This window comes from Myotis yumanensis, unplaced genomic scaffold, assembly GCF_028538775.1.
Source record: "Myotis yumanensis isolate MYYU_CA2020_CCGP unplaced genomic scaffold, mMyoYum1.0.hap1 SCAF_3, whole genome shotgun sequence".
In the NCBI taxonomy this organism is placed as follows: Eukaryota; Metazoa; Chordata; class Mammalia; order Chiroptera; family Vespertilionidae; genus Myotis; species Myotis yumanensis.
In genome coordinates this window covers 56,475,875-56,502,580 of record NW_027223754.1, presented here as the reverse complement: position 1 = coordinate 56,502,580, position 26,706 = coordinate 56,475,875, and the positions used below count along the sequence as shown (strand labels likewise).

The following is a 26,706-nucleotide window of genomic DNA, read 5'->3' as shown; positions in this document are numbered from 1 at the left end:
TTTCTATTCTTCACATGTGCCATATTGGGTACCTCTATAGTAAGTTTTGCATAAAACTGTCGATTCCCTCAAGAAAATGCTCCCCACCTGACTGGTGTGCTCAGTGGTTGAGCATTGGCCTATGAACCAGGAGGTCACAGTTCGATTCCAGGTCAGGGCACATGCCCCAACAGGGGGCATGCAGGAGTCAGCTGATCAATGATTCTCTCTTATCATTGAAATTTCTCTCTCTCTCTCTCTCTCTGAAATCAATAATAATATATTTTTTAGAAAAAAAGAATGCTCCTCATTAGCAAACTCCTGCTCAGCTTTCAGAGCTCAACTGAAGATCACTTTTTATGGGGAGCCTTTCTTGACATCATAGCTTTTATATTTCCATATACACTGAGTGGCCAGATTATTATGACTGGCCAGATTATTATGACCACCCCATCAGTACTTCGTTGGGCCACCTTTTGCCTTCAATACTGCAGCGATTCTTCTTGGCATTGACTCCACAAGATGTTGAAAGGTGATGCGAGGAATCTGACACCATGCCTGATGAAAAGCACTGTCCAGTTCTGTGAAATTTGATGGTTGTGGAACCAGCTGCCTGATGGCTCTTTTAACTTCGTCCCACAAATGCTCAATTGGATTGAGAACTGGTGATTGTGGGGGCCACCTAAGCAAGGTGAAGTCTCCCTCATGTTCTTGAAACCACTCCTGCACAATACGAGCACCGTGGCATGGTGCATTGTCTTGTTGGAAGAAGCCATCTCTATTGGGATATGCCATCAACATGATAGGATGAACTTGATCAGCAACGATACTTAGGTATGTTGTGCTATTCAGACGTTTATAATGGTCTGGCCCTCCAGCAACTTCAGCGCGAAATTATAGCTAATTTGCCTACAAACGTCAGGTGGTCATAATAATAATCTGGCCACTCAGTGCTCTTTGCTTTAGAGCATTTAATTTATAATTCTGTTTTGGTTTTTTTTATGATTCCTTCCCCTTTTGTGTGACTTCAACCCTGGGCAGAGAGACCACGGTAAGCATCAGTTGTTTTAACCCTCACCTACCTTTCCATAGGTAGGTAAATTCTGCCATTTCTCAGTCTGAAGTCCCTTTCAGGCAGCAATGCTGATGGGGAAAATGAGAGTCACCATGTATGTAGGACTACTCGCACTGGTTGTAGTGTAACCAGTGGAAGAAATAAGTCTGCAGTACTTCCAGAAATTCTCAAGCATGCAAACTCAATTTACTCCTTTTATGTACATCACATACTTGCTCTCAAGACCTCACTGTTTTTGGCGAGCACACATTCTTCTGAGACATTTCCCAAGACTGGGCCATAGGATGGAATTAGCCAACTGTTACTCTGCCTTTACTTCTTACATTAAACTTTTTATTTTGAGATCATTTAAATTCACATGCAGTTGTAAGAAATGAGAAAGACTCCATGTACCCTTTACCAAATTTTCCCCAATGGTAATACTTTGCAAAACTGTAATACAATATCACAACCAGCTTACTGATACTGACAGTCAAGATACACATTTCCATCACCATAAGGATTCCTCACACTGCCCTTTTACAGTTACACTCACCCCACCTCCTCCAAAAACCTCTGGCAACCACTGTGCTCTTCCTCACCTTTATAATTTTGTTATTTCAAGAATGTTCTATAAGTGGAACCACAGTTGCCTTTTAGGGTTGGCTTTTTTCACTTATTATAATTTCTGGTAATTCATCAGGGGTGGTATGTATCAATCGTTTATTTTTTTACTGCTAATCTTTCATGAAATGAATGTTTAAACATTCAACCCATTGAAAAACATACAGGTTATTTCCAGATTTTTACTATTATGAATAAAGCTTCTGTGAACATTTGTGTGTACAGTATTTGTGGGAAAAGAATTTAAATACCTGGAGTATAATTGCTGGTTCATATGACATTTGCATATTTAGCTATTTAAGAAACTACCACACTGTTTTCTAGAGTGACTATACAACTATCAGTTTTCTAGAACAGTTTCACCAGCATGTCTGAGTGATCCTTTTTCCGCATCCTTGCCAGCATTTAGTGTGCCTTATTTGTTCTTTGGCCATTTCTGATAGGCACTGTGGTTTTAATTTTCATTTCCCTAGTGGTGAAGGAGGTTGAATATTTTTTTTTTTAATTTTAATAATTTTTATTTCTTAAAGTATTACAAAGAGTATTACATATGTCTCCTTTTTTCCCCCCCTTGACATTCCCCAGGCCCCTACCCCCCGCCCCCCCCCGCCCCGTGTCTTGTGTCCATTGGTTAATCTTATATGCATGCATATAAGTCCTTCAGTTGGTCTCTTAATCCGCCCCCCAACCCTCCCCAGGCTTCCCACTGTAGTTTAACATTCTGTTCAATGTTGCTCTGCTTCTGTATCTACCCCTGTTCATCAGTACATACTGGTCCCCTTTATTTGTCCCAACCTCACTGGAGTAGTCTCAACCTCACCAGGGCCGTCTGAGCCTCACCAGGGCCGTTTCAACCTCACCGGGGCCGTCCCTACCTCACGGGGGCCGTTTCGACCTCACCGGGGTCGTCCCTACCTCACGGGGGCCGTTTCAGAGGTTGAATATTTTCATGTGCTTATTTGCCATCCAAATGTTATCTTTGATGAAATTCTTGTCTCTCGCCCATGTTCTAATTAGATTGCTTTTTTATCGTTGAGGTTTGAGTTATGCATATATTCTAGATACCAGTGCTGACACATATTAGTGTGCTTTACCATTCTTTTCTAGCTTATCTTTTCATCCTCTAACAGATTCAAACATTTTAAATTTTGATGAAGTCCAATATATCAAGCTTTTATGGATGATGTTTTTGGTGTTAAATCTAAGAACTTTTTGCCTAGCCCTAGATCCCAAAGATTTTTTTTTTCTAAAAGTGTTATAGTCCTACATGTGTCTGTAATTCATGTTTTAGTTCATCGTTTTGAGTTTGGTTCTTTTGTCTTTTTTGTCTTTAAATAATGTCCAATTATTCCAAGATCACTTGTGGAAACGTTTGTATTTCCTTCATTCAATTGCTTTTGCTCTTCTCAAAAATCAGTTGGGCATATTTGTGTGAGATCTGTATCTGTTCCACTGATCTATGTGTCAGTCCCTCTTAAACCCCTTCATCAAGAACAGTTTTTATTACTGTAGCTATAAAATGTCTTGAAATTGGATAGACTGGTTTTTCTCACTTTAGTCTTTCTTCAAAATTATTTTATTCTAGTTATTTTGCCTTTCCATAATAATTTTAGGATAATTTTGTATCTACAAAAAAAGTCTGATTTTAATACATATACTATGTTGGGTTTTCCAGCCCATGAACATCTCTCTCCAATTATTTAAGGCTTCCTTAATTTCCTTTAATAGCACTTCGTAGTTTTCAGCAGACAAGTCCTGTACATTATTTGTTAGATTTACACCTGTCTTTTTTCCATCAGTGCTTCTAATTGACATTGTCTTTAATTTCAGTCTCCAAGTGTTCAATGATAGTATATAGAAATGATTATTGTATGTTTGTGGTAAGCCATGGCCAGAAATGCACACGGGAGGCCTACGTGTTCACATCTGGAAAATTCTCAAGTCCCACTGGGCAAGAGAAGTCAGAGGCAGTTTCCTAAGTTTAACAAAGTAATTATCTTGAAACAATGAATCTGGACATTGAAGTCTCAATGATGTGGCAGCTTCATGCGATAAGATACTAGTGAATTGTGCTGAGGTGCCCTTGTGACAAATGGGTGTTCTTTGGGGGAGAACCCATTCAGGTTGCTGTCATCATCCCTACCTTGAGTGTTTCCCATGAGGAACACAAGGGACTCCCTGAGTAAATGTGCTCTTGGCTGTAAGCATTTCTATAAATTTTTCATGTCCTTTGATGCTTTTGGGGCGGGGAGGGGGGGGGGGCGGGATGTTCTTGCTTTGAGGCTGCTTTCATTCTGAACAAGTGCAGGACTAAGTCTGTAATCCATCTCTTTCCAGCCTTGTCATCTTAGATGGGTCTTCTTTTGTGAGCACTCTTATTTGGAGATTCTCCCCTTTTTCACTGCAGATCTTAACAAAATTTAAAAATTCACTCCTTCAGGTTAACCAAAGAATGGTGGTTAGGATTATATTTTTAACATATGTAGTTTTCATCTATGTAGTATTACAAGTATGAAATGTGTGAGGGTTATCATGACTAATAATCTGAGCAGTGCTCAAAGAATATTTTTGTCAAGGTACCTATTTAGTTTTTATATTCTCAGCTCATTCATACATGGCAACTGCTAAATGCCAGAGAGCCTCTTATCATTCATTAATTTTCTGTGAATATTGACTTGACAAAAATATAAAAATGTAAAACTGGGATATTACCTACTAGAGTTAAAAAAACAAAAACAAAAACAGCTAAATACTGCAATAAACTTAGTACAGATTTTACCGCTATCCATTTCTAACTCCCAAACTGCAAACATCTATAACTTCTACATATTTCTTCCTAACACTGACTTCTAAATAAAGTCTTGAAGTCTTGTCATAGATATTCCTTTTTAAAAAAATAGGTTGGTAATGTCACAGAAAATTTTTATTTAAATGAGAGCTTTGGGATAAATAACATTTTAACATGAATGTCTCAAGTATGTTAAAAACTTCAAAGGCTTACTTTTCTTGTATGTAATTTATATTCTATCATCCTTGAAATCAGAAGTAGGAATTTGGTCTTTTCATTAACTCCAAGTCCTAAATTCAAAATCACACTGAGTACTATTATTTCAATGAGAATCATGATCCTCATATCACTGAACACAAAATGTATTCTTGCACACTTCAATACCTATTTTAAATCTATAAAAGTGAATGAAAGGTTGACAATGAAAGAAAATGGACATAACACTGCAAATCCTCAAATACTGGAATTAATGTAATATACTATTGTGTAGATAAAACATGATCATTCCATGGATAGGTCAGGGAAAAGTTCAGTTTGCAACTTTATTCTTCCCAACAAAATGGATTATCTTTTCAAAAGTGGACTTTTCTATTTATGACATAGGAGCAAAATACATGGAATTCACTATCTTCCCATACTTATATTCTTCTTTCATAGTTTATTTCATGCTTCATAAATTTCAGTAACAAATGCTCATAAACTTCCTGGGGAAAATATATTTTGCTGAAGAAGAGCAGTTTGGAGAGTTGAGAAACAAAATATGGGGGAGTATGTTGTTGCTATACATTATTTGGTAACTGTGTGTATTCTTGTAGTAGATATGGTATTAAGAAATGAACATTCATACCCCGATCTTGCCATTTTCATTTTACAAAGATAATCTGCCTTACCTTTCAACAGACTAATTGAGATTTTAATAGTTCTTAAAAATTTAAAAATGCTATTAAAAGTTATAAAAATCTGTAATTCCAAGAAAAAGGTTTGCTCTAGTATATAAAATCCTGGCAACTATATATTGTGGAAAATATCAATGTCACTATTGCACCAGAACTACTATTTTAGACATAGTTTTGTTCCTGTTATATGAATATAGAATAAATCCAGTAAGTTCTAACACGTGTGCAAATAATTTATGCTGTTCTCCAAAGCTAGGTGTTTATACTTAATGTGCTTTGTAAAAGATCAAATTCAAAATGCATCACAGATTTTAAAAACAAGTGTACTTTGACCCAGCAGTTCTGAGAATATATCTTGAAAGAATAATCAAAGATGTTCAGGGATACAGCACCATTTATATTAAAATTAAAAAATGGGAAGGCCTTAAGTGCCCCAAATGAGGATTGATCCAATACATTATGATTCATCTACAAATGGAGGAGCTTTGAAAATGGTATGAATCTGTTATAAATGAAAAGACAACAGAATAATATATATTATATAACCCCACTTAAAAATGTCTAGTGATCATTTATAGATGAGAGGCTTTCTATCATCCTTTGTCTTTTTATTTTCAATGTCTAGTTGTAACATATGTGTGATTTTGAAAAAGGATTTTAAAAGACCAAATGCATTCATACATTATACAGAAACATTTTTCAGGTTAAATGAAAGCTGACAACATGCTCAATCTGCAAATATTCCATGGGGGCTGGCTATTTATAATTATTTAAATGTAAAATATATATTTTAAATAACTTTATCAAGTGTGTCATTATTACCCAAAGTTCTCTCCTATTTCACAACTAGATCTAACTAGATTTTTATCAAGACATATGCACTTGGAGACAATGTATTCTCATAAAAGCAGTGCCACTAGTGGAAAAGTTTATTATCAAGCTTTTTTAACCCAGATTATAGATGATAGAAGGTATATCTGTAATGAAAACATATTTTATCACTTGATAAAATAAAATATAAAATGAATATGCTGAATGCTGGAAAAGTAAATTAAATCAGGAGAAATGTTTCAAATGAAAACTGAAAATTATGTTAAGTTCTACGAACTTGCAAAGGTTGACAATGTAAGTACTTTACATCAAATTTCACTTTAGAATCTATGGCAGTCCTTCTTTGACATATTTTCATGCTTATTTTGGTCCCCAAATGGAATAAAGAGCTAATTTCTGGCAGTAGAGGCAGGAATTAGGGAGAATAAGAGTATATAAGACTTGTATATGTATGAGAAAAAAAAGCCATTAGGCCAAAAAACAGATTGGTAGCAAAGGTGACGTAGAACAATTTAAAGTGAGAATGGAGGGCAAAGAGGGAAAGAGGCAATGTGAAGCCATTTCTTTATTTAAACATTTCCAGAATTCTCAATTGTGCAATGCCTGAGGGCTGCACATTTTTCTTTCTATTGATGCAACATGGAGGACAATTTTAAAAAGTTAACAACTGCTTTTAAGTAAGACTATTTTATTTAAAATTTTTTCAAAATATAAAAATAATAAACATTATGGATATTTAACAAAACATAATTCAACTATAAATAAAAATGTTTGACAACCCCACATAAACATGTAATACTATAAACATTCTAAGCATACAAGAGTTTTCTAGTTCAAGTTTTACTTTTTTCAAGTTCAAGTTTTCATACTTAAATTAAAAAAAAAAGCTGCTACAGCTTAACCAATTTCTTTCGCTCACTCAAAGAGCAGGGAATTTTTCCCCATGCCAACACGCATTCATGAAATGGATACTTATGGGCACAGGTATTAAAAACTGGAACAATCCAGTCTCCAGACAAGAAAAGATTCCTTTGGTGTTTTAAGTTCAACAATCCACAGAAGTTGAGTTAAATTAAACCACTTATTAAAGGAAATCTTGTGCCAGACATGTTCTATCACACCCAGAACAGGTTCAGGATTCTAAGAATAAAAAATAAACACCTACGAATGCTTTGCTGATACTTAAAAAATTGTATCTTAAGAACATTCACTAAGGTGCTGGAATAAAGTTTTGTAGATGGAGAAAACAATCTACACATTAACACAAAACTTGTACAATGTAAATAATACATCTCTTTCCAACTCATCAAATGTTCTATAAATATTTAAGAATTACCCTGCCTCCTGTTGAGTAAAAGACAAATGGGAATTTAAAGCAGAGCAGGATTACACCATATTTTCAGACTAGAAAAGTTTTCTATTTGAAATATAGGAAAACTGAGCCATGCTGAATGTTTCATTTTTTAATTCTAGCCAGGTTAACACAGTTCCTCCCATCGAAAGAGCCAGTGATAAGCTGAAGAAGCAATTTCTTTTGGGGAAGCTGGGCAAAAATAAGTACGTCATTCTGCTTATCTTTAAATTATGGGGTATTTTCTAATGGACTGGGCTCTTTACTCACCACAGACCACTTTTCTACTTATGCTGTTAGAAGAAAATAAGTTAAAAGCAATCATAGATGAAAGCCTAGCAGTCCAAACAACAGATTCAAAAATGATATTGAAAGGTTTTATAGCACCAATGACTTTTTCCTAAGACACTTTGGGGCTGCATCACTTATTTATCTTGTAAACAAGACCAAAATATTCAATCAATTTGTATTTTGAGATAAATATTTATAAACTCTATTTTAAAAAACAAATATAGCATGACTAGAACAGCTAATAGTGTAAAATCCAAGTATATTAAAAATATAGATATATAAAAGGTTTCCATAATGCAATCATGCAGCGGTAAACTGCATCATTCAATTACACAAGTGATTCTGTACAGTTATCTACACATAGCTTCATGAGAATCTTATTCAGGAAAATGAAATAAAAATCCTTCTTTAATTAATCAACATATGGGAATTTAACTACTTAACTGATCTACTGGATCTCACAGCAATTTCCAAAAAGCGCAATGATCTTAATGAGAATCAAATCACCTTGACTCTGATTCAAATGGTAGTTCATTTTGTTTTGCTTTATTTTGTTTTTAAGGCAAGGGAAAAACAGGAAGATGACAAAATAAAGTTGAGGGTAGTAGTATGTGGTCCACATCCATTAACCAACTAGAATTGTTAACAGCAAATATGGTCTCAGAAAACGTTCTTTAGGTTTCTAACCTAGCACGGAAACCACTATTAGATGGGCAGAGCATCTTTCCTTGAAAAAATACTGAATTAATCTGAAAAAATATTTACAAACTCGCTATATGATAGTTTGCAAATTAAAACTAAAGTTTAATTTTAAAAAGGCCTTGTATACTAGTAGGTCATAATTATGTTTAAATACCTTCCAAAGTCTGTACTTTTCCTTCAAACCAAGCCTCATATTAATCATGCTGTCTCCAACTAATGTGGATCAAAATAGATCATTTACATTATGATAAATGTGTTCATTCTTTTTATTTTTCATGAAGACAGAGGCAATGCACACTCAATAAAGTGTTTACAGAATAGTCAACTTCGCACGCAAAAAAATGTGAAAATATAGCATGGACAAGGGTGAACAGAATCAAGTGTAGTTTGGACTTTCCTAATAAAGAGTTTGTACCAAGAATAACTTCTTTCTCAAATGTCTCATGAGAATTTGAAGAAATATTCAAAAACTGATTTTGAAAACTTTTTTAATGGCACCCATTATAAAAGGAGTGTTTTTGGTAAATACCTGGGTTAAATTAAATCATGTTCTATAAATAATTCTATGCCATATTATTAACACTAGTAGTAATATTAATAATTGCTTACTAATAATATGGGCATATGCTTTTTAAAATAGGAAAATTATAGTGTCTTTAACAATGTAAGACACACAATATTCTTTCCCCTTGCTTTCAAGATTGTCTTTGATGTCTTGACTGTGAGGAAAATATGGAAAAACTTGTAAACTAGACATTTAATAGATATTTTTCAATATTTATACTCCACAGGTCATCATCCTGCAATACTTGAAAAGAAAGAAAAATAGTCTCCTTGTTGGTTTTAAAGAGCTAAGGACTTTAAAATTATTCAGATAAGTGGTCTTGGGAACAACTTGAGTAAATATATTTAGAAGAAATAGGCAAGTGTGTGTAAAAAAAAGTATTTTACCATCTGTCCAAAATATTTAACTGACTATTCTAACCCCAGAAATATAACCTTTTAAAACCCAGAAAATTTAAAAGTATACCCATGCTTAAATTTTCAATCATTTTCTTCATTCTAAATTGTTTGTGTTAATTAACACAGCATCATGGCTTTATAGATTTCCTAGACACAATTCTGAAGTTGACTGAGACTGAACTTTTGCCATAGTAGGAAACCAAGAGGTCTTTTGTCTTCTTATGGTGTAAAAAAAAAAGGAAGTAAAGGGGAGAAAACATTTAAGAATAAGGTCAGACAAAGCACACACTCAGATATACTTCTGGACTCAAATGTACCCTTAGAGAACTGTAAAGATAAAATGCTAATTATAGTACATGTAAACATCTATTCAAATTGATAAAAGGCAAACATAAAATAATAGAGTTATTATAACAGTCGTCTCCAGACAGGAACAGATCTTGCTGTTGTAGTCACAAAGCTAAATTCAGGCAATGATGATCTCTCTCTGCTGGAAAAAGAGAAGACTATTAAAAAAAACTCTGAAAATCATAAATGAATCTAAACATTGAATCACACCATAAACTGATCTCCAATTTTTCTAAACTTAAAAAAAGGTCTACTTGAGAAAGGATCAAAATCAAAGTTGTAGACAGATCTATTTTAAAAATCAGCTTGATTTTTTAATGAAACCTCTGAGGTGCATTATGCTTCCTTAAAACATTAAGCTGCAAAGATCACAGCTCTACAACACGTCTATCATCTAAAAATTATGGTTAGGAAATGTAGTAACTGACCAGATAGCAAATTTTATAGAGGTATCGGTAGGCAAAGTAATTTGAAAAAATCATGAGCAAATTCCAAGGTATTACATATAAAAATGAAAACAAAAACAATTATCTTAAGTTTCCCCAAAATTTCAAAGTAGTTGCAGGGTACATCTAATTACCTTAAACTCCACATGATAATTATGTCATTCTTTAGTCACACTATATGACATAAAATTCTATACTAAGCACAATGATTAACAAAAATAAATAAAAGGAACACATCAAAATGAGGCAGTGCTTGGTATACACAAGAAGGCTAATTTGTATGATGGGGAGATGAGTAGGTAGATGAAATGAAGTAACAAGGAAACAGGGATAGGAACAACTATAATAAACTGATTCCAGAAAAGTAAAGTAAAAAATGCTTTCAATTACACTAAGTAATGAATAACATAATACTTATAAACTGAAAGAAAATTATTTACCAAATTAGACATTTTTCAACTAAACAATGTTTTCATTAGAAATTACTGAGCATGGCGGTCATGTTCACCAAAATTTGAGAACTTTTAGGTAGCTATTTTGGAAATTATCTGCTGTCATCTGACAGGTATATAATAATCAGAGAGAGAGAGAAAATTACTCTTCTCTAAAAGCCTGCGTACATACCTTAGAGCAACTAGCCAGTTCAAGAAGTTAACAAGAAAAAGGTAGTTCCTGAGTCTGGGAAAAGGACATTTTTCTTTCTGCCTGACAAATGTTATACACTCATGATTTAATACTAGGTTAAATTTCCACTTTTAATTTATAGGGTTTTAGAAGAGTAAGAAAAACCCTGAAAGACCAAAAAGTGAAATTACTTAATTACCCAGAATTTCATGCAGGATATTTTTTGTTTTAAAAGGCTAAAATATTTTTGTAAGGGATGTAAAAAAAAAAAAGCTTAAATTTTTATATAAATTCTAGAAGAAGTAAAAATAATTTTCTATAATTAGTTCACATTGTAGGTAAGGGGAAAATGAAAATATAGATGATAAGGTTTGATAATACTGTAAGATAACCATTGATATTTTAACATAACCAAACAAGCAACTGTTTGCTTCCTTTCTATATAACCTTTAGAGTCAATGATTAGTGTTCCAATTAAGATTGGAAATATACTCTTCATAAAACAGTTCTAGTAACAGGAAATTTCCTTCAATTAAACTCAGCCATTCTTTCTACAGATAATCAGCTAACACAGTGAAATCTTGTCTTCACAGTAAACTACTAATTGATACATTTGATCATATTGCAATAAAACAAGCACTATGCAATACTCTCCCATTCCTACAACATGATTTCAATAAATGCTTGGGCATTGGTTAAATACTAAAATTAAATTTTAAAATGTTACAATTATCCAATAACATTTAAAACAACACTGCTTAGGTTGAGACATAAAATACTGAATATGTAAAATGACAATTCAACCATCCCTTGAAGTAATCCTAATCAATCTTTTATCCAATAATACATAATTTTCCTTAATTTTTTTCCTGTAAGCAGTAGTTAACTACATTATTCTCAATCCTTTTTTCACTCCCAATTCAGCCCAGATCTATACTTAATAAGAGAACTGTATTTAAAAATGTGTTTCAAGTTTTAGGTAGCATATTATAATAGGAAAGAGTTTTAAACTTTGAATTCAGAAGTGAATGGAAGAGTTATAAGCAGAAAGGAAAAGTGCTAGTGAATACAGAAGTTAATCCATACTTCATAGGCTAAATGAAATTTGTGCCAGCAAAGGCAAGCATTTGAGAATACTATATATAAAACTGTACTAAGACACATAATATGAATTATCATAACCAAATTGAAATTGTTTCAATTGATAAGACAGAAACAGTAGCAACAAGTATGTAGAACTGGTATAGATATATTAAATTGTTTTAGATTAAACGCTAATATACACCAGGGAAGCTATAAATGTGAAAGGAAACTTAGAGATCATCTAGTCCAACCACTTTCATTTTACAGACAAGGAAACTGCCCTGGATAAGTTAAGAGACTTATCTAAGGCCACAGAGTGAGTTATAGAGCTGGGACCAAAAGCTAAATCTCTTAACCCTTTTCCAGTACTCTAAACTAGGGAATGGACTAGATATAAAAAACAGTGGGATGGACTAGATTAGTGACCCTTGCCATTTCTATTCTTACATACTAATAGAAACCAAAAGGCCATTTTACTTCTGAAGCTGGCTACAACATTTAACTCTCTAAAAACATTAATGGCTTAGTTTATGGAAATTCCACAGACCCTGTGTATTCCTCTATCAGCATTAGTAACCCCAGTGGTGCAATACCTAACTGTAGCAATTTTTAGCAAAACGGTCCCAATGACTGAGAAGAGCTTCAAGAGATATTTTTGAAAAATTGATAAGAATTGACAAGGGAGGTAATTGTCACTCCATTATTGGAGATTCAAATGTGCATTCATTCATTATTTCATCCAACAAACATCTTTGTGCCCACTATGAGCCAGGCTTTGTGATAATCACTAGAGATAAAAAGATGAATAAGACATGGTCCCCTTCCTAGAGGAGCTTGTAATCTAATGGGGAAGACAGACATATAAACCAGATAAATTATATTGCAATATAAGTACTTGTAACAGAGATATGAACAAAGCGCTGTATTAAAAGGGAGAGTAAAGTCATGAACTGGCTAATGACCAAGAAGTCCACTAATATTGTGCAAGAACTACACATTTATTGCACACGATTTCATGCTCAATCAATTAGAAAGGAGGTAGCAATATAGTTTTTAAAAAACTATAGCTGGCACTGAAATCAGAATGAGTGCATTCAATTCTAGCCTTTCCATGACTAGCAGTGTTTGGACAAGTCATTCCATCTCTATTATCCCAAATTTCCTTATCTGTAAAATGGAAATTTAACAGCTGATTTAAAGGGATAGCTTAAGTTTTGAATGAGAATAGATGAAAGTACATGTAGACTACTAGAACTTATAAACATATTAATTTTAAAAACTCAATAGCAATGAAAATCTAAGTAATATTTACAATTAAAATCATTGCTAAAAATATAATTGTGAATCTAATGAAGTTGCTAATATTTAATCCCCATACTTCTGGACCAAACTGATATATACTTGTCTTCTGATTCATTCACAGCAAATGGCTTAAAACATTTTAATTTTAGGTTACTAGAGAATGTAAAACTAGGAAGAGTAATTACCTATTTGTGAATTTAAATAATAGGTAATTTCAGTTACATAATAAGGGATTTTACAGTAATTTTAAAAATATCAGGCTAAAATTTACTAATCAAATTATAAAGCCAAAAATCAGCATGGAGATTTAACTGGCCTTTGAAATATATTTTTTTTTCTTTATAATACCTGTTTGGTGTAAAAAGAAGAAACGTGAGCCTCTGCCAATTTGGCACCTTTCACGACTACTAAAAAGAAAAGAAAACAAACTTACCTAACAAATCAGAATAGTATATAGTCAATATAGAAGAGACTACACAAAAATCTATCTTAGATCTAAGGATAGTGAAGAAGTTTTTGAGTAAAGTCACTATTTGCACAAAAGAAATCTGACTTTGACATTTTAAATATAAACATATGCACTAATTGCAAGTCAAAACATTCCTATGAAATAGTATTACCATCAAGAACATTATATAACTTTAACCCTAAGTATGGAAAAAATCCACTAGTCACTCCACTGGTAGAAGAGTGTGGGTGGTGGAATTACAGTTTGTGATTATGAGGACCACAGTATGGAAAGAAAGTTATGTTTTTGATGTGACTTTTAATATAATCACTATAATCTCAGGAGGGGCAGAAATACTTGTAAACAAAATGATGAATTTAAAAATATAAATATGTATCCTCCCACCCCTTCATTCTACAAAGAATGCATTTATATCCTGTATCAACTTTAAGTGATCACGTTCACTTGCCAGAGAAATCCACTTAAAAATCACAATGTTGTAAATGTCAAGTATTTTTATACAAATATAGGAAACGCACACTTAAAATATCAGACTGAAACACTTACCAAACTGTTTTCCTAAAGTAGTATCTATAGTACATTTCTTTATTCATACATCTTCAAATGGTCAAGTTTTCTTTCATACATCCAAAATGTAATGTGATGGTTTTCTTATTCACCAAATGTTAGCTCTACTTGAAGTCTGGTTCCAAACTAATCAGCCTGCTTTTAAATTTTAAGACATCTGTTGAAAATTTATAGGATCAAACCAAACTGAAGTGGTATAAATTTTAAACATTGGATTGTACATTATAATAAAGGTATCAGTAACCATTATTACTAAGAATAAGTTAGTGATTATAGCTCCTTTTGTGATAATTGGGGGAAAGGGTAGATCACCATCAGGAATGGTCTATTTTAACTTTTTTTTTCCTTTCTTTTTATCTTTTTTTTTTTTAAATCAAAGAACATCGTCTTGGTTGTGTGTTGTTGTTTTTTTGTCATTGCTTTTTTTTTTCTTTTCTTTTCTTTTTAAAAGACCATTCCACTTTATTTTAAACATCTGAATGCATAAGGAGAGTCATATGCAAAGCAGTCATACACCATTATCATTGAAACCCATATGGTAAAATACATACACAAGTCCAACAAAAGGCTAATACATAGTAAAGCCTAAGCATACTACTATGTAATATTATGAATACATACTTGGAGACTTTAGTTAGAGTACTATGTTATCTATTCATTTTTGAAAACATTCATTAAGATTTTAAATGCAAATTCATTCCTTATTTGGAGTAAAACAAATTTCTCTAAATTATTACAAGTATTGGTCATAAGTTTTCAGACCTATTCATTAAATTACAAAGAACCCGAAGAATTCTGTATTGTTCAGTAGAAGTATGTAATAAAAACATTGCATGTTTCTAGTGTGATGTCTTTAGCAATTGTTTACTGAAATAAAATGCAAACATCAATCTTTCAAAATACAGGATCAGAAGGTAGTTTTCTTTTCTTCTATTTGTGAAATCCATCTTCATCACATTTACCAAAAATTGTTTTTACAAATATGTAAAAGTACATTAGATAATACTAATGAAACACAGGTAGAGTTCTAGCATGTGCAGATCAATGATCAGTCAAATCATCTTCTCCAAGAACGAGATTCATTGTCCTCTTCTTCTTCATCATCATCTTGAAGTAATGAGTCATCCACCATAGACTCTTCCTGAAACTTTAGGTTAAAATGCATTTAGGAATTTACCCAAAAAAAAGAAAAGAAAAAAGGTGACACTTTTAAATACTGATTTCTCTCAACAGAGTCGAATACAAAAGGTATTGCTATAGCTAGGACATTCAAGAAATAAAAAGCAACCTTTACTGACTCAATGGTTTCTCTACAGTATCTATTCTATTGCTTGCATCAAACAGACACTAAAGAATTATCAAAGTAAGCCTTTATACATGCCGTTTCTCCTGCCTCTCTTTACCAAATAATGCTATCTTCTCTATACCTACAAAACATTGTTTATTATCTTTTTTTTTTTAAAGAAAACATCAGTAAGTCTTCTCTGACTTACCCTAATGCTGGACACTAAATCAACCAATAAGTTGTATAAAAGTCTATCCAGATTTTCTACTGTACGTAAACAAACATTTTCTTTATAGCATTCCTTTTCTCCATTCCTTTCATAAAAGCTTCTCAGACTGCTTTTCAAAATACCTAATACCAGGAGCTCTCCTGCTTTTCTCCCCATTCAATTCAAACTCATGGAAGGACAAAGGTATAATCTAAAATATAAAATGACAAATCATGTATATGAGTTTCAAAACACACAATTTATTCTTGCATTTGACTATGGATATGTGTTAACAGCCTTGAATGCTCTTCAAACAAAATGAAGTGACACTGATAAGCTAACAGAGATAAAACATGTGTTTGTTTAGTGTCCCTACCTTATCTTTATTTTTTAACTTCCTCAACTCTCTCCTACAGCTTATTTCATGATTAAACAAATAGAGTTGCTTATTTTTAAGTCTGGGGTTGTTCAAAGGGCTCACTGGTCTTTATGCTCACAAGTCTCAGACTAACTGCTGTTACCCAAGAAAAATGTAATCTCTACAACAATTATCCCTCTGCTCAAATATGCCTCTCAACTATATTCCCCGTCCAAGCTCTTGGTTTATGGAAAGTTTTATTATCACTTAGGGTTCAGTTCCAAGGTCACCAACTCCTTCAAGATTCTTATGGACAGAAATAATCACTCCTTCCTTTGGATTCCAACAGCATATTGTTCAAATCTTTATTCAGCATATCAGTCTGCCTTTTATTATAATTTGTTTCTTATGTGTCTGTCAGCACCACCCCCTTTCCAGTTTATAAGCTCCTTGATGATAGGGACCGTGTCTTATTCATTTTTATGCCTATCACAGTATCTACCATATACCAGGCATTCATTCTAATGAACTAAAACAATATGAATTAAAATAAAAAGTACCTGAAATGTTAATAAAGCAATTGAGAATATATACTTTAAAACTTGAAATATTACAAGATTTCCTATGGATAAAAAATCTAACAAATAATTATTCTTTTAAGAATAAATGAAAACTGAGTGAGTGAGTGTGTGTGTGTGTGTGTGTGTGTGTGTGTATGATTTGCATATATTCTTTTTGGATTAGCAATCCACAGATTTCATTAATCCAGAAAATTTAAAGTTGTCTGCATTTATCTGATATCCCCTGCCTGAAATATGGCTCAGGAATAAAAGTTTTATGTTAAAAATCACAGCCATAAAATCACAATTTATATAAAAATGTGAACATTTAAGGGCAAAACCAAGTGAAAAAAACAAACATACTTCCTCTTCATCAGGTTCAACTTCTTCTGTTTCAACAGCTGAAATATTAGTTATTGGTTTATTCCATGCCAGTTTTAGTTCCTGCCCTTTGAAACGAGCTCCATGAACTGCAGCCTAAAATAATTAAGAACATTGGAATATAGAACATTAATAATTTCTGAAGAAAAAAATATTATAGCACCTAATATTTAAATTAACTCACCTAAACACAGTGAAGATAGCTGTCTATTAATTTGATTTGTGGTTATTTACTGAATAACTATTTACTACTTATAATAATTTGCTTTATATGGTTATTTCTAAAATTAGCCTAGGGATGGGAAATTCCTTTAAAAAGAAAACAAGAACAATTTCTCACAATTGATTAGAGCTAATTCAGTACTCGCCATTATTTGACTAGAAAAACTATGTCTCTATGTTTACAATATAATAATTGCCATTTAAGGCAATAGTCTCAAAGTACTTCAAGATCCTGAATCAAAGTCTAAGTTAGAATCAACAGGCTAAATGTATTTTTCTGCATTTTAATTCTTATAAATGACATATATAGTAACTATAAACTAGAAATTTTTAATAGAATTAAAATAATTTTGCATGCATAAAGTATCACATTATTTTTATGTTATATCACATGATCACAAATTGATATATCACTATTATAAAATATAAATATCTCAATGAAGGAAAAATACGGAACTTTTCTATAAAGTAGTTTCTACAAAGCTTCCAGAATTGCATATAAAACTTATTAGTAAATAGTAAAGTCTAAATACTTGCTGCATTAACTGGCTGCTTTGGAAATAGTGGATTCAAATTAAAGTAACATGACCATGAGTTGTGTGACATTAAAGTCCCCAGGTATAAATTTTAAATCTGCACATATAAGTTTGTGACAAACCTAAAGGATTCCATGTCTAATAAAATGCAGCCCAGGAGTTTTGAGTCCATGGCCTCCTCACAATGTCATATAACTAAAAATTTTTAAAGTACATATATATGAGATTTAAGTCCAGAAACAATTTGTAATTTTTCAAGCTGTAGCTATTACATCTTATATAAAAAAGGCTAATATGCAAATCAACCGAATGGCAGAACAACCAGTCACTATAACACGCTCCGACCACCAGGGGGCAGATGCTCAATGCAGGAGCTGCCCCCTGGTGGTCAGTGCATTCCCACAGGGGGAGCGCTGCTCAGCCAGAAACTGTGCTCAAGGCTGGCAAGCGCAGCGGTGGTAGCAGGAGCCTCTCCCACCTTCGTGGCATCACTAAGGATGTTCAACTGCCAGCTTAGGCCCACTCAGTCAGACATTCCCCAAGGGCTCCCGGACTGTGAGAGGGTGCAGAGCGGGCTGAGGGACCCCCCGAATGCACAAATTTCATGCACCGGGCCTTTAGTATACTATAAGGAAAAAAGAACTCAGAATATTAAACTTTTATTCCCAGAAATTATATTATTTATGGTAAAGGTGGTATTTTTATTTTCAGACTTACATATAGAGCACATAACTAATTATGTTGGTGTCAGTGAAATGTTGAGTTTTCAGCATGAAAAAAGAAGATAGAGCTATGAAGACCCCTGAGATTAAATAAAACCCTTATAATCCAGAATTAATTTACAAGTATTAGTAAAGGCTCTTTCTTTCTTCCTACCTACCTACCTCTATGTATACATATATGTGTGTATATGCATGTGTGCATAAAACTCCTAAAGTTCAGAATTAAATGGAACATATCAGTAGTTGCTTTGAATTTATTTTATTTGTACAGGGTATATGTGAATATGGGTATAAGTATATGTGTACATGTGTGTATGAATGTACATATATTTTTTTCACTCCCAGCTACGATCACTGAAAAGAATTAGTGACTGTAACGTACACAGTAGTAATAAACATCTGTAGTACTTATACTGTGGTTTCAAAAAAACTTTGCTCTGTAAAAACAATCAGAGCTCCTTAGAGAAATGGCCAGCTTTCAGGTCTTGAAGAGAAAATGTCTAAGATGAACTCAGAACACTTTTCATACCAGAATGCAAAAACACTATCATAACCCATCAGGATTCTGTCAAAAGGACTGTTAACGAACTTGTATACTAGCCACAAAAATGGGATAATCTATACTAATAAAAGACTATGTGGTCATCACACCCTCACACCGCGATGCCCTCATGCCATAACAATCCATCACCAGGAGGCAGCGTGCGCAGTGGGTGCGCAAGGGTGGGCGGGGCTGCGTGCGCAGCGAGGTGCGTGGGTGGGCGGGGACTTGACGCTGTGTGTGTGGCGCGGAGGCGGGACCACCGGCTCCGGCCTACCTCTTTGGGGCAATCCATTGAGGAGCCCCAGATGGGTGGGCGGGGCCTATCTCTTTGGGGAGATCCATCGCGGGGCTCCCGCACTGTGAGAGGGCACAGGCCAGGCTGGGGAACCCCCACCCCAAGTGCACGAATTTCGTGCACTGGGCCTCTAGTACATAAATAACTGAGAACAATGGACCAATACCCATAATATGTTTCAAGCTATAAGTTATGATGGTATAATACCAATCAAGCTATCTCAAAATATAAATCTTATTTTGGATCCTTAAATAAAATGAGTAAAAAAATTTTAAGAAAACCAGGGAAATGTAAACTTTAACTGGGTATTTAATAATGCCTAGGAAATATCAATCATTTTTTAGGTCTAGTAAGAGTATTGTGTTTTATTTTTTTAAGATTCTAACATTGAGAGACACACTAAAATGTTTACAGGTGAAATGATATGATGACTGAGAGTGGGTCTAAAATAAAGACAAAGAGGATTACAGTGGGTGAGATATAGACAAAATAAGATGGGCTGCAAGTGGGTACTAACTAAAGGTTTATGATGAGTATATGGGGGTTCATTTCACAAGTCTCTCTAATTTTCACATTATGAAATGAAAAAAAACTATATTTAAAAGCTCAAGCACTTTATTCATAGGCTTGCTCTAGCCCTTTGCCTATTTATTCTTGCACATCATCAAAGTTTGCAGTCATACACAGAACAGAAGGAAAAAAAGTCTGAAGATGTGACAAATGATGGAGGAAGAAAAAAGTATGGAAAGTAGCTACCTATGTGATGGGTTCAATATCTTACCTGGAAAATGGTTCTGGAAATAATTAACATTTTGAAAAAATGGGGTTAAACAAAATTAAACAGAAGTGTTTACCTTCTGCCTTTACAAGTCAATTTAGGTTGTGAATCTAAATAAAATATACAAAATGCAGCTTTTCACAAACTTATCTGACAGAAGAATTCTTTGTTAGGGGAGCTCTTGTAGAATCAGTGCTCTGTAAAAACAGTGTGGGAAAACTGACCTAAGGTCATAAGAGTTAAAGCTGCAATCCTATCCTAGTGTACCTTACGTACCATATGATTAAAGCTCATTTTTAAAAGAAGGCTAAAACCAAGTTTATTAATGTTTGTAATAACCACAGTATACAATGTTTGTGCAGGAGTTACATTAAACGACCACAAATTTAAAAAGAAAGTAAATTCTAATTTTTTAGAACTTACAGGGAAAGAATTCTTTCATTCCTTTAACTCTTGAGTTCAAACTGCATGGCCACTTTCCAACAAGTTTTAGACAGATTTACTAATTCTGGTAGCACACTGCCCATCATATGGCAGTACTTAGTAACTGTTAAGTAAATCAGTAAAAACATACACAAAGGTTCTTCTATACACATGATTTGATTTCTCTTAATTGAAACCACTTACATATATTGTTCTTGCTATTAATTTAGTATTTATTCAGTCAGCCCCATCAACTACTAACTGCTTATGTTGCACTATCTTCTATGAACCCAATTTTATATTTCTACCTTCAGGTATAAAGAATGAGAGTTTTGAAGTAATTTACTCTTTCTTGTCTCTATTCAGTTTCCAATCATTTCTCATTCTGAAAAGAAACCCATAGTGATATTAATAATAGCTAACATTATAGCCAGAATTAAGAAGGTTTACTATGTCCCCAGGCATTGTTCTAGGTAACTTTGTAAGTTTTGAATTAGTAAATCCTCACCATTCTCTAGAGAAAAATTTCTTTGATGTTACCTTACCACACCACACAATGCCAAACTGTATGATTAAATATAGAGTAAAACTTTAAGGAGAGAAACACAAGGTAATCTGTTGAAAACAGTTTGAGGCACGGGTGTGAAAAAATGCACTCGTAGAACAAGGTTCACTTTCCTTTTGATATAAAAAGTTATACACCTCTTTGTGTTTAGAACTGATTCTTATAAAATAGGAACTTAACTGTTCCTTTACTAAAATTGGATCCTTGTATCTTACAGAGGTATAGGAATAATTCAAAGTAGGAAAAATATCATTCTAATCAGTCATGAGAAGAAACTACGTTTTCTATCCTGTTTGGGTACTTATCCAACTTTAGTACATAGAGTGGTGATAGGAAAATAGAAAATACAACAGCAGGAACCATCTTCTAACTAACTAAATCAAATCATAACCATCTTAGACTAAAGCTAAAAGTGTTCTGTTTATATTATTATTCCTTAAAATATTTTTATCTTTTTCCCTAGGGAAAATTTCTCCCTTTTCACTTGTTATACTTGAACTAGAGGCCTGGTGCATGAAATTTGTGCACGGGTGGGGTCCCTGGGCCTGGTCGTGATCAGGGCTGATTGGGGCCAGGCTGATCAGGGGCAGGCTGGAGAGGAGGCGACGGTCGCCAGGCCGGGTGCGGAAGGAATGGACACCAGATGCCAACACCGCCATCACCGGCGCCCCGCCACCACATGGTTCCCTGCCTCCCCCCCTCCTCCTTCCCTCGCTGCCGCACTACCACTACAGCGGGCGGGTGGGCGGCAGGCTGAACAAGGACTGCCAGCAAGGCAGAGGGATGGGGCACAGGAGGTTGGCCACCAGCCCTGAGGAGGGAGCCAGCCCTCTGCCCCCCTGGGAAAGGGGCCACGTCTGCCACCACCCATCCCCGGTTCCCTGTCCCAACCCAAGTGATCAGGGCCTGGGGGAGGGACCATGGGAGGTTGGCCGGCCAGAGGAAGTTAGCTGTGGGCGCGCACTGACCACCTGGAGGGAGCTCCTGCGTTGAACGTCTGCCCCCTGGTGGTCAGTGCATGTCATAGTGACCGGTCGTACCGGTCATTCTGGTCGCTTAGGCTTTTATATATATAGATGTCTCAATTACCTTATTCCTGTACTTTCACTTTGAAATACTATGCATCTACTGATTATAGAACGTAAAGAGACATTCATTCATAAATCTACAATAAGAGTTCAGAAAATAAGAAAAATAAGTAAACATTAGCAAAGGTTGACAAGTTTCTTGAGAAAGCCTATCCTTTATCTTGACTTTATCTACATTTTGGTATTAAATTTCCTTATTTTACACAATGATGGTGATGATAAATGCTTCTTTTGTACTTTTTAAGCATTCTTCCTTGACAAAATTAAAAATTAGCATCCTTATGTCAAACACACTAATTTTTAAATTACTAAGCCTAATGTTTACTGAAATCCAGATCTTTAAAAAACCACTTCTTTAGCCTATACTCTGCCTGTATAAGATAAAACTTCAACTTAATTTTCTAGTCTCTTCTAAAATAGAATGTTACAAAATTTAAAGAAATTTTATGGCTTAAGGCAGTGGTTCTCAACCTTCCTAATGCCACGACCCTTTAATACAGTTCCTCAGGTTGTGGTGACCCCCAATTTCATTGTTACAAATTGAACATAATTAAAGCATAGTGATTAATCACAAAAACAATATGTAATTATATATGTGTTTTCCGATGGTCTTAGGCGACCCCTGTGAAAGGGTCGTTCGACCCCCAAAGGGGTCGCGACCCACAGGTTGAGAACTGCTGGCCTAAGGAAGAGTTTATGGTTTAACAACTTCTATATCTTAATTCTAAATGTTTATCACAGCAATAGTATTTACCCTGAAAAGGTAACTCTCATTAGATCTAACTTAACCTAGATTATTCTGTCACTTATTCAGTGCTAAAGTCTTTCTTATACATTAATCCCTGATCTTTTGAATTCACTAGGGGACGGACACACACACAGAGATATATCCAAGATGGAAAAATCAAGACTCAAGAAAGAAGGCAGATGTCAAAAGTCTTAGAAAGGGCAAAACTTCCAAAAATTAGGTCTTTTCTCCCAACCCCCCTCAGTCACATAAGCAGAAAAAAGTAGTACGTATTTTTTAAATTGTTACTAAATCCACAAACTTGGTAATACATTATTGTAACCATCTGTACAACAACTATTTGTGACTACTTCCTAGAAAGCAAATAAAACTCAGCTACTTATCTAATATTACACTGAAAATTATAACTGAAGCCATTATTTAATGGAAGATTACTAAATAAAAGATTGCTCAAAACTAGATTTATAGAGGAGAAACCAAGATGGCGGCATAGGTAAACACCGGAAATTGCTGCCTCGCACAACCACTTCAAAAATACAACTAAAAGACAAAATGGACATCATTCAGAACCACAGGAAGGCTGGCTGAGTGGAAATTCTACAACTAGAAGGAAAGAGAAAAGCACACTGAGACTCAGAGGAGGTGCGGAAGTAAAGTGCAGAGGTACGGAGGCGCACCCGGAAAGGGCTGGCAATTGAGGACGCGGTTGTCTTTTTCAACTGGGAGGGAGACACAAGCTCCCGACTGCTCTGAACTCCAGTTCTGGGCGAGTCTCTGGGGACCCAGACTCATACGGGAGAAACTGGATTGTCTGGCATTGGTCGGAACTCGAGGGCAGCTTTCTCTCGGAGGTGCTTGCAGCGATTGCCGGGACACTGAGAAGCGGGGCCTCTGAGGGCAGCCATAGCTGTTTGCTCCGCCCTGTTGATCCCCTGGGACCCCAGCCCCACCCAAGCTGTGCGTCGGCTTTTGCATATGAAAGGCCTGGCTCTTTGCAATCTGAAAATTACCTAACAAACTGCAGCTGGCCCAAGGCCCCACGGAAACTTGCATTGCTTCACAGCTGAGCTCCTACTGGGTAGCCTCAGGCAGAGGCTAAATTAGCACCTCCTTAGAGATCCAGGAGCCAGTGTGCCCGATGGTCAGAGTGGGACCATCCAGATTACAACTCCTCAGATCCATAAGGGACACACTCAGGGGGCAGACTCAGTGAGCACCAAAGCCCCACTGAAGCAAGTCTTGCCCCGGAGGGGTGTCTCCAGCACAGAAGTTCTCCCACTGCAGACACAGCTGATTCTCACAGCCAATGGGCCTGGAGGTCAATTCCTCCCAGCTTTACATACAACAATCCAGGCTTAACTACAACAAGACTGTGCACAAAGCCCACAAGGGGGTGCACCAAGAGTGTCCACCTCAGGTAATTGGGGAGGCTGAGCCACTGGGCCCTATAGGACACCTAGCACACAAAGCCACTCTATCAACACAGGAAAGCATAAAAAATGCGGAGACAAAGAAACAGGACACAAACGATAGAAATGGAGGAAAGCAAACTGCTGGACATAGAGTTCAAAACCACACTTTTAAGGTCTTTAAAGAACTGTCTAGAAGCCACCGATAAATTTAGTAAGGCCCTCAAAAAGTCTGGTGAGACCGCCGATAAATGTAGTGAGACCCTCAAGAAATCTAGTGAGACCCTCGAGGTTATAAAAAAGGACCAACTAGAAATTAAGCATACACTGACTGAAACAAAGGATATTATGCAGACTCCCAACAGCAGACCAGAGGATCGCAAGAATCAAGTCAAAGATTTGAAATACGAAGAAGCAAAAAACACCCAACCGGAAAAGCAAAATGAAAAAAGAATCCAAAAATACGAAGATAGTGTAAGGAGCCTCTGGGACAGCTTCAAGCGTACCAACATCCGAATTATAGGAGTGCCAGAAGAAGAGAGAGAGCAAGATATTGAAAACCTATTTGAAGAAATAATGACAGAAAACTTCCCCTACCTGGTGAAAGAAATAGACTTACAAGTCCAGGAAGCGCAGACAACCCCAAACAAAAGGAATCCAAAGAGGACCACACCAAGACACATCATAATTAAAATGCCAAGAGCAAAAGACAAAGAGAGAATCTTAAAAGCAGCAAGAGAAAGACAGTCAGTTACCTACAAGGGAGTACCCATACGACTGTCAGCTGACTTCTCAACAGAAACTATGCAGGCCAGAAGGGAGTGGCAAGAAATATTCAAAATGATGAATAGCAAGAACCTATAACCAAGATTACTTCATCCAGCAAAGCTATCATTCAGAATTGAAGGTCAGATAAAGAGCTTCACAGATAAGAAAAAGCTAAAGGAGTTCATCACCACCAAACCAGTATTATATGAAATGCTCAAAGGTATCCTTTAAGAAGAGGAAGAAGAAGGTAAAGATACAAATTATGAACAACAAATACACATCTATCAACAAGTGAATCTAAAAATCAAGTGAATAAAAAATCTGATGAACAGAATGAACCTGTGCATATAAGAGAACAGGGGGCATAGAAAGGGAGTGGACTGACAATTCTCAGGGGGAAAGGGGTGGGGGGGTGCAGGAAGAGACTGGACAAAAATCGTACACCTATGGATGAGGACAGTGGGGGGAGAGGGGTAAGGGCAGAGGGTGGGGTGGGAACCAGGTGGAGGGGAGCTATGGGGGAAAAAAAGAGGGACAATTGTAATAATCTTCAATAAAGATTTAATTAAAAAAAAACAAAAACAAAAACAAACTAGATTTATAAAAATAGAACTCTATGATAAGGAATCCCCACCCCAGTATCTAGAAACTAGGTTATTACAGGCTCAGCTGAATACTTTTCTAACACTTATCAGACCCACAATGCCCCAAGAGCAACCCCTACCTGGTAAGCCCCAACAATGTACCATTTTGCTGGCAGGGAATATTTACTACAAAAAGGATAAATCAATATTTAGAAGGTATTTTCAAACTTATTTAGACCACAATCAATTTAAAACTTCTGAAAACCATCCAATAATTCATTCACATTAAATTAACTGTTTAGAACATTTAATGCATTTTTTCTAAGGACAAAATGGTGCATCTATTTCTCTATAAGTCTGAACAAAAAACACATAAGGTTCCTATAAATCCCCCACATCTCATACCCATTTTTCTCTTTTAATCTTTTAAACCCAGAAGAAAGACAAGGTTGCATATATTCTGGTCTTTCCTTGGAAAGACAATTCAAAATGGTTTAAGACAACTGTACTAAAAGGACCCTAAAAGCTACAACTTTGTATCATGTCTTGGGCAAAAAGTTGTAGAGGTTTAGTTGGGCATATACTGATTATGGAAACTTCTTTAGGGTTCAGTCAAAACGTATTAAGAAGCAGCAGATGAAGGATGATTAAGAAGGGCAGCGATGAAAATTATATCTCAGTCTGCCAAAGAAGACTTCATTCTAGGCCATCTCAGAAAAAGGATAATGGAAAATGGAGTGAAAGAAAAGAAACAGAATTCCTGATGTCTTGAAACAATATAACTTGACATTCAACTTGGTGACTATATATTCTAATTATAACATGTTACTTACTATAGGACTGGTGCACAAAATTCATGCACCAGTAGGGTCCCTAGGCCTGGCCGGCAATCAGGGCTGATCAGCGCCTTCTGG

General features: G+C 35.2%; 1 protein-coding gene across 16 annotated transcripts in view; it reads right to left on the bottom strand.

The window, feature by feature from the left end:
• Nucleotides 1–6,719: 6,719 nt before the first annotated feature.
• Nucleotides 6,720–26,706, bottom strand: part of RBM26 (RNA binding motif protein 26) — a 91,893-nt gene continuing 71,906 nt past the window's right edge. For 11 of the 16 annotated variants that reach the window (XM_070408877.1, XM_070408872.1, XM_070408878.1 and 8 more), the window contains 4 exons: nucleotides 17,093–17,206; nucleotides 14,298–15,465; nucleotides 13,631–13,689; nucleotides 6,720–9,969 (listed from right to left, as the gene is read on the bottom strand). In XM_070408877.1, coding sequence (XP_070264978.1) covers nucleotides 15,376–15,465; nucleotides 17,093–17,206 — 204 coding nt within the window. In that variant the 3' untranslated portion in view covers nucleotides 6,720–9,969; nucleotides 13,631–13,689; nucleotides 14,298–15,375. The remainder of the gene's footprint in view (nucleotides 9,970–13,630; nucleotides 13,690–14,297; nucleotides 15,466–17,092; nucleotides 17,207–26,706) is intronic. The other 5 variants (XM_070408873.1, XM_070408874.1, XM_070408875.1 and 2 more) reach the window with 5 other exon arrangements.